The 19,535-nt window shown below is 35.5% G+C and overlaps 2 protein-coding genes across 3 annotated transcripts in view; one reads left to right on the top strand and one right to left on the bottom strand.

Moving 5' to 3' along the window:
- Positions 1-4,363: 4,363 nt before the first annotated feature.
- On the top strand, positions 4,364-11,173 carry LOC123545092 (uncharacterized). 2 transcript variants are annotated; one of them, XM_045331374.2, is made up of 5 exons: positions 4,364-4,478; positions 5,680-7,180; positions 8,241-8,394; positions 8,696-8,828; positions 10,219-11,173. In XM_045331374.2, exons 2-5 carry the CDS (start codon positions 5,691-5,693, stop codon positions 11,028-11,030), a joined length of 2,589 nt encoding a protein of 862 aa, XP_045187309.2. In that variant the 5' UTR covers positions 4,364-4,478; positions 5,680-5,690; the 3' UTR covers positions 11,031-11,173. The 2 variants fall into 2 exon arrangements, with proteins under 2 accessions (XP_045187309.2, XP_045187310.2); XM_045331375.2 differs by having other exon boundaries at positions 4,370-5,074.
- A 5,809-nt stretch (positions 11,174-16,982) lies between these two features.
- LOC123545094 (uncharacterized) overlaps positions 16,983-19,535 on the bottom strand; it is a 70,180-nt gene continuing 67,627 nt past the window's right edge. The window contains exon 27 of the mRNA XM_053538618.1: positions 16,983-19,117. Coding sequence (XP_053394593.1) covers positions 18,959-19,117 — 159 coding nt within the window. The 3' untranslated portion in view covers positions 16,983-18,958. The remainder of the gene's footprint in view (positions 19,118-19,535) is intronic.

Genomic DNA, 19,535 nt, shown 5'->3' with positions numbered 1-19,535 from the left:
TTTTCTGCTATGTTTAAAGCGTTTTTCTACATGAATTAAGATAGTTCAGTTTAACTGAAGACAAACAGCGCAAATTTTTCCACTAAAGTCTTCATCTGGACGTGTTATGGCTTATCAACCTATACGGTAGACATCAACCTTTACGGTAGGCATCAACCTATACGGTAGATATGCCATAAAGACCACACTAGTTATTTTTCTGCTATGTTTTGCTGCATAAGTTAAGAAATTAAGTAATTCTTAAGACAAACAGCGTGAATTTGACCATAAAATGCATCTTCTAGACGTTTAATCGCGTATCAACCTATACGGAAGATATCAACCTATACGGTAGATGTGCTATAAATACGGTACTAGTTATTTTTCTGCTATGTTTAAAACGTTTTTCTACATGCATTAAGATAGTTCAGTTTACCTGAAGACAAACAGCGCAATTTTTTCCACTAAAGTCTTCATCTGGACGTGCTATGGCTTATCAACCTATACGGTAGACATCAACCTTTACGGTAGGCATCAACCTATACGGTAGATATGCCATAAAGACCACACTAGTTATTTTTCTGCTATGTTTTGCTGCATAAGTTAAGAAATTAAGTAATTCTTAAGACAAACAGCGCGAATTTGACCACAAAATGCATCCTCTAGACGTTTAATCGCGTATCAACCTATACGGAAGATATCAACCTATACGGTAGATGTGCTATAAATACAGTACTAGTTATTTTTCTGCTATGTTTGAAACGTTTTTCTACATGAATTAAGATAGTTCAGTTTACCTGAAGACAAACAGCGTAAATTTTTCCACTAAAGTCTTCATCTGGACGTGCTATGGCTTATCAACCTATACGGTAGACATCAACCTTTACGGTAGGCATCAACCTATACGGTAAATATGCCATAAAGACCACACTAGTTATTTTTCTGCTATGTTATGCTGCATAAGTTAAGAAATTAAGTAATTCTTAAGACAAACAGCGCGAATTTGACCACAAAATGCATCCTCTAGACGTTTAATCGCGTATCAACCTATACGGAAGATATCAACCTATACGGTAGATGTGCTATAAATACGGTACTAGTTATTTTTCTGCTATGTTTAAAACGTTTTCCTACATGCATTAAGATAGATCAGTTAAACTGAAGAAAAACAGCGCAAATTTTTCCACTAAAGTCTTCATCTGGACGTGTTATGGCTTATCAACCTATACGGTAGACATCAACCTTTACGGTAGGCATCAACCTATACGGTAGATATGCCATAAAGACCACACTCGTTATTTTTCTTCTATGTTTTGCTTCATAAGTTCAGAAATTAAGTAATTCTTAAGACAAACAGCGCAAATTTGACCATAAAATGCATCCTCTAGACGCATAATCGCATATCAACCTATACGGAAGATATCAACCTATACGGTAGATGTGCTATAAATACGGTACTAGTTATTTTTCTGCTATGTTTAAAACGTTTTCCTACATGAATTAAGATAGTTCAGTTAAACTGAAGACAAACAGCGCAAATTTTTCCACTAAAATCTTCATCTAGACGTGTTATGGCTTATCAACCTATACGGTAGGCATCAACCTATACGGTAGATATGCCATAAAGACCACACTAGTTATTTTTCTGCAATGATTTGCTGCATAAGTTAAGAAATTAAGTTATTCTTAAGACAAACAGCGCAAATTTGACCATAAAATGCATCCTCTAGACGCATAATCGCATATCAACCTATACGGAAGATATCAACTTATACGGTAGGTATCAACCTATACGGTAGATATGCTGTAAATGCTATACTATTTATTTTTCTGCTATGTACGAAATGTTTTGCTACATAAATTAAGATATTTCAGTTAAACGAAAGGCAAACAGCGAAGGTTTGGCTACTGTAGTCTTCATCTTGACGTTTTATGGCGTATCAACCTATAAGGCAGATATCAACCTATACGGTAGATATGCCTGTACTAGATATTTTTCTCATGTTCACAACGTTTTGGTACATAAAATTATATATTTAAGTTAAACTGAAATCAAAGAGCGTAAATTTTGCTAATAAAGTCTTCATCTGAACGTTTTATGGCGTATCAACCTATACGGTAGCTATCAACCTGTACGGTAGATAGGCAATAATGACTGAAATATATTTTTTCTGCAATGTTTTAATTGTTTCTCTGCATAAGTTAAGATATTAAGTTATACTTAAGTCAAACAGCTCAAATTTGACTATAAAAGGCATCCTCTAGACGTATAATCGCGTATCAACCTATACGGAAGATATCAACTTATACGGTAGGTATCAACCTATACGTTAGATATGCTGTAAAGGCTATACTTTTTTATTTTTCTGCTATGTACGAAATGTTTTGCTACATAAATTAAGATATTTCAGTTAAACGAAAGGTAAACAGCGGAAGTTTGGCTACTGTAGTCTTCATCTTGACGTATTATGTATTATGGCGTATCAACCTATAAGGCAGATATCAACCTATGCGGTAGATATGCCTGTACTAGATATTTTTCTCATGTTCACAACGTTTTGGTACATAAAATTATATATTTAAGTTAAACTGAAATCAAAGAGCGGAAATTTTGCTAATACAGTCTTCATCTGAACGTTTTATGACGTATTAACCTATACGGTAGATATCAGCCTGTACGGTAGATATGCCACACAGTCTATACTAGTGATTTTTTTCTGAAATGTTTAAAACGTTTGTCTGCATAAATTATGATATTTTTGTTTAAATTAAGACAAACAGCGCAGATTTGCCTAAAAAAATGTCTTCATCTTGATGTTTTATGGCGTATCAACCTATACGGTAAGTATCAACCTATACGGTAAATATGCTAAACAGACTTTAACGTTGGCACTTGATATGCTAATGCTTTTTCTGCTACGGTTGGAGCGTTTTACTGTGCAAATCAAGATTGTTCGTTAAAAAATGAAGAAGAACATGACACATTCTGCCTTGAAAACCGTAGTTTTAATGCAAAATGGCGTATGAACTTTTAAGGGAGATTTGCGACAAACATTTTTATACGGTAAGTGTAAAACATGTTTGAAATCATTTTTGAAATTTAAAATTACCCTTTCTGCTATTTAAATGAAGGTTGTTGAGCAGAACTTTACCATTAAACCGTAATATATATGCATTTTTGCGTATCAACCTTCAAGTCAGATTTGTTATAAAGATTTCAGAAGATTTGATAATTTTCGAAATTAATTAGACATTATGCTGTAAAAATTCAGATTGTTGAGTAGAACAGACATTTCCCCTACTTTAAACATAAAATGGATGCATAGTGACGTATCAACCTTTAAGGCAGATAAGCTGAACTGACTGTACAACGCTTGTATTTGATATTGAAGTCATCTCCTCATCCAAGTAGTTCAGATTTGATGTTTAAATCAAGGCTGTTGAGCGAACATGAAGATCGTGATAATTTTTACTATTAAAGCTATTGTACTGATGCATTATGAAGTATCAACCTTTAAGGCAAATTTGCTACAATGATTTCATAACATATGGTGTGATAGTTTTAAAAATTAATTACACGTCCAAAGTTCTGTTAAAATCCACATTTAAGAGAGGAATTGAAGAAATTAATTGTCAAGTTTACCATTTTAGCCGGTAATATGAATGCATTATACATACCAGCCCTTTTAGACAGATACACTACAGACTGTCCAATATTTGAGTTTGTCAAAATAGTTACTTTTAGTTATTAATTAGATATTTATGGCGCATCAACCTTTAAAACAGATGCGCTACACAAGCTGTACAACGTAAGTCTTTAAAAAGAATAAAGCTCAACTAAAAATGTCGATTTCCAGTTGAAATAAAGCCATCTGGAACATATCTGAAACAGTACATAATCGCTTGTGTGAAACCAAAAGTATTAGGTGCACATTTCATACATACACCAACACGCACGCACACACACAACACCCTTTCTATTCGTTATCAACCTCTAAGGCAGGTCTGTCTCGTATGTTTAAACGTTTGGTCTACTTGTAGTCACACATAATTATGCCTTACCTTTCAAATCATTTGAGTCTTCAAGGCTGTGGAGTGAATTTGAAGAAAATTGATATTTGATGTTTTAAATTGTAAGACAAATGTATTTAACAAAAATAATATTTTAATCTAATACAGTTGCAAATGTTTTGTTTTCATTATCAGATCCTTTATCAATTCATAAAGAAAAATATGTTTACAATTTTTTTAACAATGTACCGCAGAATGACATGATGGGCCGAAATATACCTCCGTCCTCATACACTATAAGGCGGAGCTTAAATGTACCACATGACGTGTTACCTTACAAGTTGATACTGTTATCTTCCGTATCAGTTGATACAAAGCGATATCCGTGTATTTACTTGTTTATGTTAATTACGTAGACAGGTATGCAAAAGTGAAAACTTGAACTAAACTAAAGGTAAATCTACTGTGATTTAACTGCAATTCACTCGGTAAGTGGTTATAAATTACTTTTTTATGTGTAAATACATTTAAAAAGTACTTATTTCACAGGAAGGTGGGTGGGTTAAACATAAATTCAGGGTTTTGTATTACAATACATTAGCGGATCCGGATGGCGGGGGGAGGGGCTAAATTCCGATGGGCATAAATTTTACACATCTCAGATCATTTATGGAAATCTTTGCTCGCTTCTAAAATGATCAAAACAGTAGGCCTAATGTATGCGTGCTTCCCTGTATGAAAACTGGAAGCTGTAAAACGTCTGTAAAATTTGAAATTACAGCTTTAAAAGACTTGTAAGTTGGAATTACCTCGACGAAATACATTGTAAAACATTCAAGTATCGAAAATACAGCTCTCAATTGTTTTCAGAGTTGAAAGTAACAGCTGTAAAGCTAGCATGGCTCGAAATTACAGCTGTAATTAAATGTTTTGAAAGCAAACATGCCTAATGTAAAAGATGAAAGGGAATGACAGAGCACCCCAACCACAGCAATGCAAACCATCTTTTATGCATTTTTTTTTACGGGATTAAAGAGAATTTCAGAAAGTTCTACTTAAATATTGGATTTTTGAAAGTAATTGAGTAAGTGATATTATTAAGACATATTATACAGTTATGAAAGGACATTTATAACGACATACAATAACTATTTACTATACAGATGTGTATAGGATCAATCATATTGCATGTTGAATAAATTAAATACTATCGACTCGGTTGAATTATCTTGTTTATACACAGCGGAGCGAAACAACAGCCTATTCTATTCATTTAATATTTGCAAATCGCCTCGGTAGCCTAGTGGTAGAGCGTCCGCTTCGAGTGCGGGAGGTCGTGGGTTCGATTCCCGGCCCGCGTCATACCAAAAACGTAAAAAATGGTACTAGTAGCTTCCTCGCTTGGCGCTCAGCATTAAGAGGATAGTGTTAGGACTGGTCAGCCCGATGTTAGTATAATGTGACTGGTTAGGGTATCATTCCACGTGTCTGTGGCGTGATATTCCAGTGAGGCAGCACTATAAAGTTGGGCATTGTGCTCACAGCTACAAGTAGACACCGTCGTTTATATGACTGAAAAAATGTTGAAAAGACGTTAAACTAGAACATACACACACACAATTTCAGTATATGATCATGAATTATTTTGCATTACAATTCCTTTTATTTGGCATTACAATTCCTTTTCAGTTCATTTTGAAATGTCGAACAAAGAGGAAGCCAAGCAGTTAGTTTTTAATGTCGATCTTTGCAAACAAGCTGTCCACCATCTTGAGTTTTTGAAGACCGTTGGGAGTGTTCCTGAACTGAAGCAATCGGACATTTTGAGGCGAGCTGTGTACAGATACGAGACATTGTGGCTTCCGCTAGTAGTTGCCCACCCAGAAGAATGTCTTGCCGCTCCACTTGATATTGAATGGGTTTGGCACTGCCATATGTTAAATCCGGAAGCGTATGAAAGAGATTGTCGCACAGCTGTAGGTACCACAGTAAACCATACGCTTTACAGTAAGACACAGTTTCAGAAAAAACAAAACGAGTCACAAAAGTACTGGTTACAGACATATGAAAGCGAAGACAAACCATTTACCATCGATTTCACTACTCCTGAGAACCTGAAAGATGATGTCAATTTTAAATCTAAGTTTACATATGATATTGTTGCTGCGGCGGAGAGGCAGATGGAATTCTATTATCAGGTGTCCTTGCCGCACTACAAAGACAGTAAATTCCTCGAGCACTCTCTTCTAAGATACAAACAGTTTTTATTCATGAAGACACAAGTTGATCAAGACTTTCTGGTCCCTTGCTATGATATAGATCTGATATGGCATACACATCAGCTTAATCCCCTAGTTTACAGAGAGGACATGGTCCGGATAATTGGTCATTTGTTTAACCATGATGACAATGTTGGTGGTCGTAGTGAAGATTCAAAGCTTAACAACGCTGGGAAACAAACAAGTGAAAACTGGAAAACTTTATATGATGAGAGTTATTCATTATTTGGAGCAATGTATCGTGGTAAATCCCCAATGGGACGCCTTCACAATACCAGTATCATCAGTCTCAATTCAGATGATGAATACGCAAGTGATACCAAAACATGCATTGTAACTCTGGAAAAGTTGACACTAACATTGTCTTCAGGAAATTCACACAGGTTCGGAAAATTTGAACTGAAAGGCGCCAGCACTAATGGTTATTTGATAGTAGACTCATGGTTTACAAAATGTCAAACATATTCGCCTTCAAAAGCAGACGTTCTAGTTTGGACAGATGTAGGCCAATATCAACTAGACACAAAATATGCTAATGGCATACGCTTTGATTTAAATTGTCAGACGGGACATGCTTGTTGTAAATCTGAAACGTTCGTAGGTACATACACCCTTGACATGATGCAATTTGTCAACAAAAGAGCATATGCTGTCACTGGTGGACCAATCAGTATGCAGGTTATACTTGGCAACAGTATCACATTAGATATTCAAGGACGTTTCTCCGCACCTAACTGTAAGCATAAACTCGAAGTAGAAAAGCTTCTTCGCGGAAAGGCAGTGCTTGGCTTGGAGAAAGGAAAGTACGAGACGGTAATTATTCCGGATGATATTCAACAGCTGTTTGGACCTATAGCGCTAGAAACACGTCCTGTATCCGCAAGCATCGTTTGCAAAGCTGCAACTCACCGGTACACTATTTTCTTATTAACTAAGATATATTACGAATAATGTTCTGATTAAAAATACCGCAGTGTTCCTTGCTTAGGAATATATATCTGAAACAACACGTTTGAAAGTCGTTTGAAAGTCCAGATCTGGACGCATATTTTCACACCCGGTAGAACATGGTACACCGTAATTGCCATAATATGACAAGTAACTAGTATTTCGATTATTTAGCCAATCTCTCCAACCAAAAACAAATTTTACCATACTTCTTATATATACATTTCAAGGATTCATTAATGGGACTAGCCGTAAAATGATAAATTTTTAGCTCATCTAGTTGAAATATTTCAAATGGTAGAGCTTTCGTCGACGTCAGCGTCCACGTCCGCGTAAAGTTTTGCATGTAAACAGGCTTCTCAGAAACTACTACGCAAAATGCTTTTGAACTGCACATGTCCTTGGCATCATGAGATGACCTCCAAGATACATAACTCTAGCTTTTATTTTGCTATAATTATGTCCCTTTTTAACTTAGAATTTTAGGTTAAAGTTTTTTCACGTAAGCAGGTTTCTCCGAAACTACTTGACCAAAAGCTTTCGAGCCATAATGAGATGACCTAACAGGACGACTTTCACAACTCTAGCTTTATTTTGTAAATATAATTTTAACTTAGAATTCAGGTTAAACTTACGCATATAAGCAGGTTTTTCAAAAACTACTATTTGATTTCGGCATCGTGAGATGGCCTCATGTATACATCAAGGTACATAACGCTGGCTTTCATTTTATCAAAATTTTGCAATGTTTTAAGATACACATTTTGTGGCTGTTTTGCAATTAAGCATCTCTGGAATTACATGACCAAATGTTTTCAGATTTTCTACACGTCCTTGGCATTAAAGGATTATCCCACTTAGCAAGTTTCATAACTCTGTCTTACATTTAAGAAAAATTATGCCCCTTTTTCAGCCTAAAATCTTTTGAATATAAGCAAAATATTAAGTGGAAGGGCTTAGTCAAGGCATAGTCAAGCGCTATGTCGTTGGACAGTTGTTGATAAATTCATTTCTCTATCCCAGATTGAAAACTATGATTTCTGGTACCAGTGTATTCACTGTCAGAGTCATTCACAGTCAACCGATGATTATGTCCGTTATTCAAGTATTCTGCAAGGACAAGATGGTCGCTGTTGCTCACCTCATAGCTTCTGATCAACTTCCGCTGCCAACGCAAGTAAGCGTTTATAAAGATGATTAAAAGTAAAAATAATTCTCTGATATACTTCCATCAGATGTAACTTTTGCAAGTAGAACATTTTGCAAACCTTTGTTCACTTGGCTTAAGCACCAACTGTTATGTATGAAAGCTGAATTTCTACAACTTCTTGGTTTAAAATTGAAAAACCGGTTTCTGATTTCATTGTTTCAGTTATGATTTATGATTTTGTCTAGTTTTGTTAGAATGTTATGCCTTTCAGATAAGGTTTGTAGTGTAGGTAAAAACCATTCAGACATTCTTCTTTTACTTACTTAAGGTGAATCAGAATGAAGTTACACTGAACCCAAAGCAAGGAGAGAGGGCGGTACTTATAAAGAACAACCAAGGTGATTGGGGAATATTGGTAGGTCGGTGGACAGGTTTCAAGAGAGGAGTTGCAGGAAAATACAGTGTGTATTTTTTTATTTTATGCTGTACCATATTATGCCATATATCTTATGTTGAAAGTTGTCATTAGACGTGCTGGTGTCTGTAAGAATTATAAACACATATGTACTGTCCTATAGATAACCTTTTAAACAGAATAGCACTTTTACATGCAACCTTGTGAAAGGTTTTACTTTAGTTTTTGTGTTAAAGGGTCATAATGCCCTTGATTAAAATGTGGCTGCCACACTTTTGCTATGAACATAAAATATATTATTTTCTTGTTAAATCAAATGTTTGGTAATTGTTTTCTCATGTATTTGTCATATAGGTCTGACTATTTGATTACATAATACAAAGTACTATAGGTTATATAGCAGTAATAATAACTAATAAATAGATCCTAATTTTTCCATTTTTCGCGCATTTGCGCATAAACCGGGGGCCAAATGGCCATTATTTCAGTGGTGGAATGAATTTTATATAAAATAAAACACTTTCATGCTTATATTCGCATGTTTTCGAGTTGTTTTCTTGAAAATGAAAGTAGGGTGTTTATTCTGCGGACCGCTTTCTGAAATGCGACAATAACTTCAGTTGACTTGCATTTCACTGCATACGGGGTAACACGCTTGATTGTCAATCCAGAGGTCCGGGGTTCGAATCCCGGTCTAGGCACTGGAAATTTCTGAGATGCTCTTTAGTGTCTCCCACCTAACTTAGAGGCCTGTACTGGTTCTTCCCAGGAAAGACGGCTTCGCGTGTATCGGTGATATACACCGGGCACGTTAAAGAACCAGACGTCTATTCGCAGAGAGCTAGGCTAAGTTAGCTGGAAAAGTCTGTATCTAAAAAGGATTTCTCTCTATCTTTTCTGGGGGTTTTATCTCACTCTGTCCCTCTGGTCAGATCGCTCTGTGTCTGTACTAGTAGAGGATGAATTTTGCGGCTTGTGTGGCTGCGTTTGCTATATGGAAATGAATGTTTAGCATGAAAAGGGCGCTATATAAATCTGTTATAATAACAAATAATACTAATAATACTATTTAACACTCTTTTTTTTTCTTTTCGTTTTCTTGAAGCAAATGTATGGATATCTTATGGAAAATAGGTCTACGACAGAGTGAAAATCTAGAAACTGTATCAAAATTGATCAGAAGTAGCTGAATTTTATATGAAATAAAGAATAATGTCTTTTATTGGTATATAGCCTATAAAATGCACTGTTTCGAATATCTCCCTTTGTGACATTGACTTCATAATTTCACGTGTATTATTGAAAGTAGCGCTTTTCTTACTATTCAGTTATGTGTAGTCTCTATTTGGACCGCAGCATTATCTGTTTTAACATAAAATTAAAAGCCTTATGGAGCTTTAAACTGTTTTATCTTTCCTTGTATATTTTTATCTTAGGTGAGAGAGCTGTGTATGGCAGTCCTGGTGCACTTGTCATGATGTTTTACAGATTTTCTACAGAGAAGTCTAAAGCTCTTGCAAGCAGCCTAACGTTTTCACTGGAATCAGCTGGAGTCGATCTCTCGAGTGGTGTCATTGAACTTGATACATCAAGTACGGAAGTAGCAGAGAATATTGCAATGGCATTTTCCATTTCACTTTTACATGTTTTATGTATACCTAGACCTGCGGGATGGCAAGAAGGTCAAACGGTTGAAATAACACAAGAAATTCGAGGTGAGAGACCTATAACCAACATTCCCTCGGATAGAATAGCGTTCATAATAGCAGCCGGATTACAGTGCAGTACGCCGTCTAATCAATACATGAGTAGTAACTATGGAAACAAGATGTGCACTATATGCGGTGGAAATGTAACAAAGTATGGAGGTGATTGGACAGAACTTCCAGGCAGGGATGAAGGGGATCCAAATAGTAATGGGATTGGCTGTGGTGGCAGAACTATGACAAATGAAAAAGAATTTAGAGCTGGTATTGTGGGGGCAGGTTGTGGGGGGTGCGGTGGTCGAGTTTGTCGTTCAGAATGCGGAGGGTCGTGTGGTTCTGGTAAAGGCGCATGTGCAGGCGCTTATACAGGGCGCAGTCGTGTTAAAACCGGTAACGACCGTGATAATGCTGGTACTGGCAATGGTGGTGGTAGTTCTACAACGTTCACTACTAGCTTTGATGCGGCCTTTTCTGTATGTGACATTGACAATGACAGTGGTGGGGGTGGAGGAGGAGGTGGATGTGGAGGTGGATGCGACTAATTCGACCCTACATATATATCTTAAAAACTGGAATAATCGTTTAAAACACTGACAGGGGCTATCTGTTTGTTTTTCGTTGAATTGGAATATAACACAAGACGCTCGAGTGAAAACGTGAAAATTATCCCACTTAAGAAATGCTTTCATGTATTCCATAGTTAACAAACATACAGTTTTCATTTTATGCTTATAAACAAGTAACGATATAATCAAAAGCTATGTCATTCACAAGTGTTTGATATTAGATTGTATTCAACTGATATATAGATATGTGTTTAATATTAGATTTGTATCAAGACATATGCTCGAGATCTGCCTTATTTTATATACTGAACAGCAAAATAAACTATCCTGGGCCCAGTTGTTCGAAAGTTATCAGGTGATTAAGCTAACAGTCGATTTACTTTTAGGGTTATATTTGGACATGTTAGAAACAAAGTGAAACAAATGCTGAAGATAAGGATGTTGACCACAGAAAAGTCTTTACAGTTAAATCAAAATATCATATTAGTGTTTCCCGCCAAGACTAACATATTGAACAATAACTTAACCGACGGTAAACCAGATGTATAACTGGGGTAGCCATTTCTCTACCCATGAAGAAATGGTTTGATGATGTCAGACTATCTGTGTCGGGCTACTCAAACAATTACGAAGAGACGTGTGTTGTCCACAAGGAGATTAATACATGATGTCATAATAGAAATAAGAAAGAGTAAAAGATTGTCCAGAGGGATACCAGCCTTTATGAGAACCCGTGAGGATTTACATTCAGCTTGAACAATACATAAACGTCTGTTTGAAAGTTAAGTGTGAATCCAGTCTAGCAGAGATCCTTTTATTTCGATAGTATTTAATTCGGAAAGCAGACCTTTGTTTCAGACTTTGTCAAATGTTTTGCTGATTTGAAAAAGACAATAGAAAAAGTGGAACTCCAAAGATCGCTTAATACAACAACTTTCAATCAACACATTGGTTAAGGTTTTTGTTTAGGTCCTATTTTTTCTCATATAGACTCTAATATAAGAGCTACAGCTTTGAAACATTGCACACTTGTCATTATATGAGAAAGAAGACTAAAAATAACTCTCACGTGTTTTTCGTTAGATTTATGGCCATTTTGTACCTAAACTATTGGAATTTCTTGGCTAAATTCTTGTTAAGGTCCACACTTTGCGTGAATGCTATAGGCGATATAGCTTTGAAATTTTGCACACTTGTTTATCGACAGTAAGAAAAGTAAGTACACGAAGAAATATAACCTATACTCTCATTTTAGGATATATGGACGCCAACATACTGCACCATCAAGCTTTTAGAACAGACAATGTTCACATGAAGGGTGTTCAACTAAACTTTTGAAGCTAAGGTTGTGCATCTGAGCAACTTTGAATCCATTTCTTCAAAACATGCATGAAGAGTTGAACACATCAAATTCCTTCACTTTGACCTATTTTTGAAATTAGGATAGGGCTATAGTTCCAGAAAAATAGCAACAGAAAAAAAACAAAAAAAACATCCATTATTTACGCTCATTTTCACATCAAGGTCCATCCTCTGTGAAACTTTCAAGCATATCCTTTCTGTTTGAGGAGTTGGACACACAAGATTTTTCTCTATATTATATAGAAAAGCCATAACTACGTTAAAAATAGTCACTGCAAAAGTTTCTTCCTTTATTGTCATCTGCACACAAGCTTCTCAATCTGATAAAGGTTGAAGCAAATAGTGTGGGGGGAGTTGGACACACTAGATTTTTCTCTATATTCTATATAGCAAAACTAAGGGCCATAACTGCAGTAAAAATAGTCACTGCAAAAATTCCTCCCTATAAGGTCTTCTGCACATCAGGCTTGTTCATCTGTGAAAGTTTGAATCAATTCAGGAAAATAAAGTGAGAGAAGTTGGACACAAATATTTCAGGACGTACGGATATAAGGACAGCAGCAATGCTATATGTCCCCACATAAATCTGGAGGCATAATAAAAAAATCTTCTGCACTGAAGGCCGTGTCGCTCACCTGAACTAGTTCTTACCCACGATAATTTTTTATCTAATTTGGCCTAGATTTCACAGAGAAAAAGTTTGACCAGGTTTTATTTAAATCAGGTAGATCATTAACCAAATTTTTCAATGATTTGACCTAGTGACACAATTTTTGACCTCAGGTACCCAACTATATAACTTGACCTAGATTTCATACAGACAAACATTCTGACAAAGAGATAACAAAGTTTTTTTCTATAATTTGGCCTTATTACTTAGTTTTTCCCCCAGTGATCCAGTTACAAATCTGTTAGATAATACACATTCCGAACAAGTCTGGTGAAAAACAGGTAGAAAATGTGACAATCTGTTTCTATAGTTTGACAATATGAACTAGTTTTGACCTAGATAATCCAGTTTCGAACTTGTCCAATATTTCATAAAGACAAATATTCTGGCAATGTTTTATGAAAGCCAAGTAGAATGTATCCGTTTTTCTATTATTCGACCTTGTGACCTACCACAAGAGATCATATATCCCAGTTTTGAATTTATTCTACACTTTATAGAGACAAACATTCTGACAAAGTTTCAAGAAAATCAAACTGAGAATAATAGTTTTTAGAGTGTTAACAAAGTTTTTCTATGAACAGTTTTAAGTAGAGGCTTTTCTGATTTGACCTAGTGACTTAGTTATTAAACACAAATGACCCAGTAATAAAGTCGTCCGATATTTTATTTAGGGTAACATTCTGACCAAGTTTCAAGAAGATTGGGCTAAAATTTTGACCTCTACAAGGCACGACATGCGGTGGACACAAGGTTATCCTAATAGCTAAATTTTAGCACTTTGTGCTCAGGTGTGCTAAGGTGTTATGGTAAGAACTGTACTCTGAGTAAGTCTCAATAAAGTGCATTTATAGACTAAAAAGACTGACAAGTTGCAAATTACTATATTTTTCCTTCAGATATGTTCAATTTTTCTATTTTCTTCTTCCTCAAAACTTCTTCTTTCCACCAAGCAAGTTCATAACAGAAAATTCCTTCAAGAAGTTTTGCTCAATTTCATGAAGATCATGTAAAATTTGTTCACTGAAGACTTTTCAATGATCTGACTACATGAAACAAGAGGACCATGATGGTCCTGAATCGCTCACCTATCCCCATATGACCCAGTGTTGAACTGAGTATGACGTCGTTATTTCTATTATTTGACATAGTGACCTAGTTTTTGAGCACATGTGACCTAGATATCATCAAGATAAAAAATTCTGACCAATTTTCATGAAGATTCATTGAAAAATATGGCCTCTAGAGAGGTCACAAGGTTTTTCTATTATTTGACCTAATGACCTAGTTTTTGAAGGCACGTGACCCACTTATAAACTTGACCTAGATATCATCAAGGTGAACATTCTCACCAATTTTCATGAAGATCCCGTGAAAAATATGGCCTCTAGAGAGGTCACAAGGTTTTTCTATTTTTCGACCTACTGATCTAGTTTTTGACCGCACATGACCCAATTTCGAACCTGACCTAGATATCATCAAGCTGAACATTCTCACCAATTTTCATGAAGATCCATTGAGAAATATGGCCTCTAGAGAGGTCACAAGGTTTTTCTATTTTTAGACCTACTGGCCTTGTTTTTGACCCCACGTGACCCAGTTTCGAACTTGACCTAGATATCATCAAGGTGAACATTCTGACCAATATTCATGAAGATCTCATGAAAAATATGGCCTCTAGAGAGGTCACAAGGTTTTTCCATTTTTAGATCTACTGACCTAGTTTTTAACCCCACGTGACCCAGTTTCGAACTTGACCTAGATATCATCAAGGTGAACATTCTGACCAATTTTCATGAAGATCCATTGAGAAATATGGCCTCTAGAGAGGTCACAAGGTTTTTCTATTTTTAGACCTACTGACCTAGTTTTTGACCCCACATGACCCAGTTTCGAACTTGACCTAGATATCATCAAGGTGAACATTCTGACCAATATTCATGAAGATCTCATGAAAAATATGGCCTCTAGAGAGGTCACAAGGTTTTTCTATTTTTAGATTTACTGACCTAGTTTTTAACCCCACGTGACCCAGTTTCGAACTTGACCTAGATATCATCAAGGTGAACATTCTGATTAATTTTCATGAAGATCCATTGAGAAATATGGCCTCTAGAGAGGTCACAAGGTTTTTCTATTTTTAAACCTAATGACCTAGTTTTGGATCCCACGTGACCCAGTTTCGAACTTGACCTAGATATCATCAAGGTGAACATTCTGACCAATTTTCGTGAAGATCTTGTGAAATATATGGCCTCTAGAGAGGTCACAAGGTTTTTCTATTTTTAGACCTAATGACCTAGTTTTTGACTGCACGTGACCCAGTTTCGAACCTGACCTAGATATCATCAAGGGGAACATTTTGACCAATTTTCATAAAGATCCCATGAAAAACGTGACCTCTAGAGTGGTCACAAGCAAAAGTTTACGCACGCACGCACGGACGGACGCACGCACGGACGACGGACGCTGCGCGATCACAAAAGCTCACCTTGTCACTTTGTGACAGGTGAGCTAAAAATGTTTGATTCCAAACAGCCAAGTTTCAGTTCAGGTCTAGATTATATAAAGGCAAATATTCTGGATAGTTTCCATGTATATCATTAAACCTCAACACGATTGTTCTTCAGAATGTGAAGTTGTGCATCTGGTGTTTTAGTTGTGGTTTCAAACAGCCACAGTTATGACCCTTGTCAAAATATACATAAAAACAGCCTAGAAATTTGTGTTGCAGGTATCTCAAAAGATTATTTGACCTAGGATTATGAAATGTTACAGGAATATTATTCAGCATTTGAAGTTGTGCACCTGGTGTTCTGTTTGGCATTTCACTCAGCTAGAGAATAGATATGGTCCTTTATTTAGTTAAAAATACACATGGAGTGCTTAAAAGTTCATACTGCATTTATCATTTATCTTAAAAATTTTAATATTTCATCTAGAGTCCTGTAACCAAGTCATGACAGGAAGGGGGAGGGTGGCGCACCAGTGTCCTGTGGACACACATCTAGTTTCCTCCTATTTCACACCTCATTTCTTGTGTACATAACACTTCTGAAATCTTTTTCCTGTTTTACAGGCAACAGCAATGTTTGCATATATAAATATTCCTAATATTTTTTTACCTGTTTTATTTACAAAAGCACTTCTTAAATTCAGGAAACAATCTGAAGGTATGTCTCCTAAATAAGTTTTTGTATCTATAAAATACAAAACACATTTTCATTCAAGCGTTTATTAAATTTTCATCTTGTAACAAAACTTACATCAGATATTAAAATCACTCTAAAACAAAGAAGAAAATTAAAAGAACAAGAGCTGTGTAATGACAGCATGCATGACTAGAATTTATTTGTTATAAGCTAAAAATGACGCACTGAAGTGTAAGCCAGAGTAATGAAACTTGCGAATCTGAAATCATTTGATCAAGTATTATTCTGTGAAACAGTATTGCATGCAAAACTGTCAAAAAAATTTTAAATTAAAAAGGGATTTAATTTTGACAAATAAAAGCTAAAGTTATGTGACTTGCCATATATGATTGCCTCATGACGAAGTCATGTGAGAAGTTTAAAATCATTTGGCCCAGTAGTTTTTGAATATACGCCCCACTGTAAATCATAAACCCACAATCCATAAATCTGCACTCTCCCTATTGAGTTAAGCGAGCGGCTTGACAAGGTCTTTTGTGAGGCAAAAAACAACCTTTAATATGATTAGAGTTTGAACAGTTCATAGCGACTTTTGCCACTTTTGGTTCTGCAAAGCAAATATAGTCAAAATTAGTGCTCCTTTTTTTCTAACAATGTAGTCATTTGAATCCAGGATTTAATGACAGAGAGGAAGATGACAGACACACACACACACACACACACAAACAATAACTCACACTGAGCAAAGCTTAGGTATTTTTAATGTTATACCTGTTAACAAAACTATAACAAACATAAAATATGCAAGAAAATATAAACAATATACAAAATAAGCCAATTGTTAAAACAAGTTTTACAATACCTTTTGCATCACAAACTCTCCGTAACCATAGACTACATTCACACAAAACAATATTTAAGTGTATCAGAATGTATTACGATATATTACAAATATATACCAGTACATCTGAATGACAAGAAAAATACTTTTATGTAAATTCAATACTGAAGGCAGCAAAATAGTTATGTACTTAAGTAGGAAGTCTGCATGTCTGACAAATATGTGTCTTTAATATTTTAACAGTAACTGTCTGGGAAAAAACTGTTTCATTATTTTGATGCTGAATAGTGAATTATCGCATACTGTAAAATCATTTAATTTCGTGGGCATGAAATTTCAAGGTTTTGGTCAAAATGGGAATTTCGCGGGGCTATGAATTCATGGCTTTTAACTTTTGAACATAAAATGAATGGAAATTTTACTTGTTCCTTGGGATTAAATTTCGTGGATTGACTCAACCATGAAAATTTGTCCCCCATGAATATTAATGACTTCAAAGTACCTGAGGAAACTAGAGCTATCATTTGGGCAATAGGCCCCCCCCCCCCCTCCCCCCACAATACTGCTTTGTCTGAGGAAACAAAAATCTCATGTGTGAAGTTTCTAAACTGACAAGATGAATTCAAGTAAGTATGGATACTCCCATTTGTCCATCCCATTAAAATGTGTCATGCACAGCTACAGTTCATAGACCTTGTAACATGATGTTTGCAATGAGGTGGAACAACTGAAATTTAATAAAATCAAACTCATCTAGTAACAACAGAGACAGGGTGAAAGTGCATCAAAACCTGAAATTCTTAGTAAAAGGCTAAAATCCATCAAATTGTATCACTGATAAAATCAAAGTGCATCAAAACTTTAACCAAGTATTGGGTGCAGATGCAGACATATACAGTCAAGCTAAAAACTAAGAGAATATCAGTATGGTAGACCAAGAACTTGGAGAGGAAGTTTCAAAATTTATCATAAATGATACATACTGATTTCTTCCTCCTCACACATCAAGCTGAAACACATGGTAATCTGCATTTTGATGTAACTTAATTTAGATGTAATAAGGCCTTTAAATGACATTATTTGTTGTTGGGTTTAAAGTCACACCAACACAATTATAGGTCATATAGCGATTTTCTAGCTTTGATGGTGGATGAAGAATTGTTACAAAAAGAAAAGCTTTGTAAAAACTACAACTGTATTAATAAAGTATTCCTATTAAGCAACATTTTTTCACACTGACCTTAAAAATAAAATGAAATATTCCATTTGCAATTACATTTTGTAAAACAAAATACACCACTAAAATGTTTTCTGAGTTGTGAAATTTGCAATATTCTATGCAAATATAACAATGTCAAAACAACAGAAAATTCAGTCTTTAAAACTAGAAACAGTGATATAAAAGGGCACTGAAGAAGTGATAAAATAACAATAACATATGGCACTTTATGTCCTGAAGAGATTCATGTACAAACAAGTGTCTGTGTAAGTTAACAGATATATTTCTCATATTACAAAACTAAGGGATAATAAAGGTTTCAAAAAATATATCCAATCAAATATCATGACAACCTCAGTAGTAACATGTTACATGGCAATTCTTTTATCTAAAATCAAAGTTAGCTTAAAGTATGAAAAAAACAAAACAATGTCAAATCACTGTAAGTTTTAAACGATAATACAACTATGCAGAAAGGTGATATTATATTACTCTTCATTGAGGCTTCTCAAAGATATAAAATATAATAAAAAATGCTTTGGGGAAATGGCAGTAAAATTCAAGTAGGTTTAATCATTGACCAGATTACAGTATGTACTGAACACACAACATAACATACACTGTCACTAAGTCTGTTTTATGTAAAGCTCACACTACAAGTCATCGCTTTTTCTTTTTGTGGGCATTTTCTATTTTCCTGACCCTGGTGCTGACCTGAGATTCTAGCTCGGATGCCCGCTGTTGTAACCGGTTCTGGATGGTGCCCATCTCTTGCTGTATCTGAGAAGTCATCTCCTCTAACACTCTCCTGTGCTCAGACTATCAAACACAACAAATATTATACACAGATATGACTACAGTTACTATAACTATAGTTCAGAAGTCACCTTAATAAAAGAGCTAACTTTCTTGCCTACCTAGCAGGGAATGTATACATTTGTCCAATCACATTCCAGGGATAGCTATTCCCATCTTTCTTAGAGGAACACCTTGTCAAAAACAGCATGCACACAGTACTAGCCCATTCATGTTGTCATAATCTATATAAATAATGCTAGGAAAAACCCAAATCTGTTTGTAATCATGATCTATTCTGAGCATGGTAGGCAAGAAAAATGATCTTGCACGTCTGCCTGTAAATGACAGCTGTCTCCAAACCCTTGGGATATCATGGTTAAAATACCTCACTAAAGCTTGGTTTTTCATTCCACACTGTCCCTTGGGTAAGGAAAATGCT

The sequence above is a fragment of the Mercenaria mercenaria genome, chromosome 1, assembly GCF_021730395.1.
Source record: "Mercenaria mercenaria strain notata chromosome 1, MADL_Memer_1, whole genome shotgun sequence".
NCBI lineage: Eukaryota > Metazoa > Mollusca > Bivalvia > Venerida > Veneridae > Mercenaria > Mercenaria mercenaria.
Note: the sequence above shows the minus strand (reverse complement) of the source record. Positions and strands in the feature narration are given on the sequence as shown.

Coding starts and splice junctions, on each gene's coding strand:
- LOC123545092 (XM_045331374.2), top strand. CDS start 5,691: ATGTCGAACAAAGAGGAAGCCAAGCAGTTAGTTTTTAATGTCGATCTT. Junction 7,181..8,240: donor TGCAAAGCTGCAACTCACCG/GTACACTATTTT, acceptor TCTCTATCCCAG/ATTGAAAACTATGATTTCTG. Junction 8,395..8,695: donor AACTTCCGCTGCCAACGCAA/GTAAGCGTTTAT, acceptor TACTTACTTAAG/GTGAATCAGAATGAAGTTAC.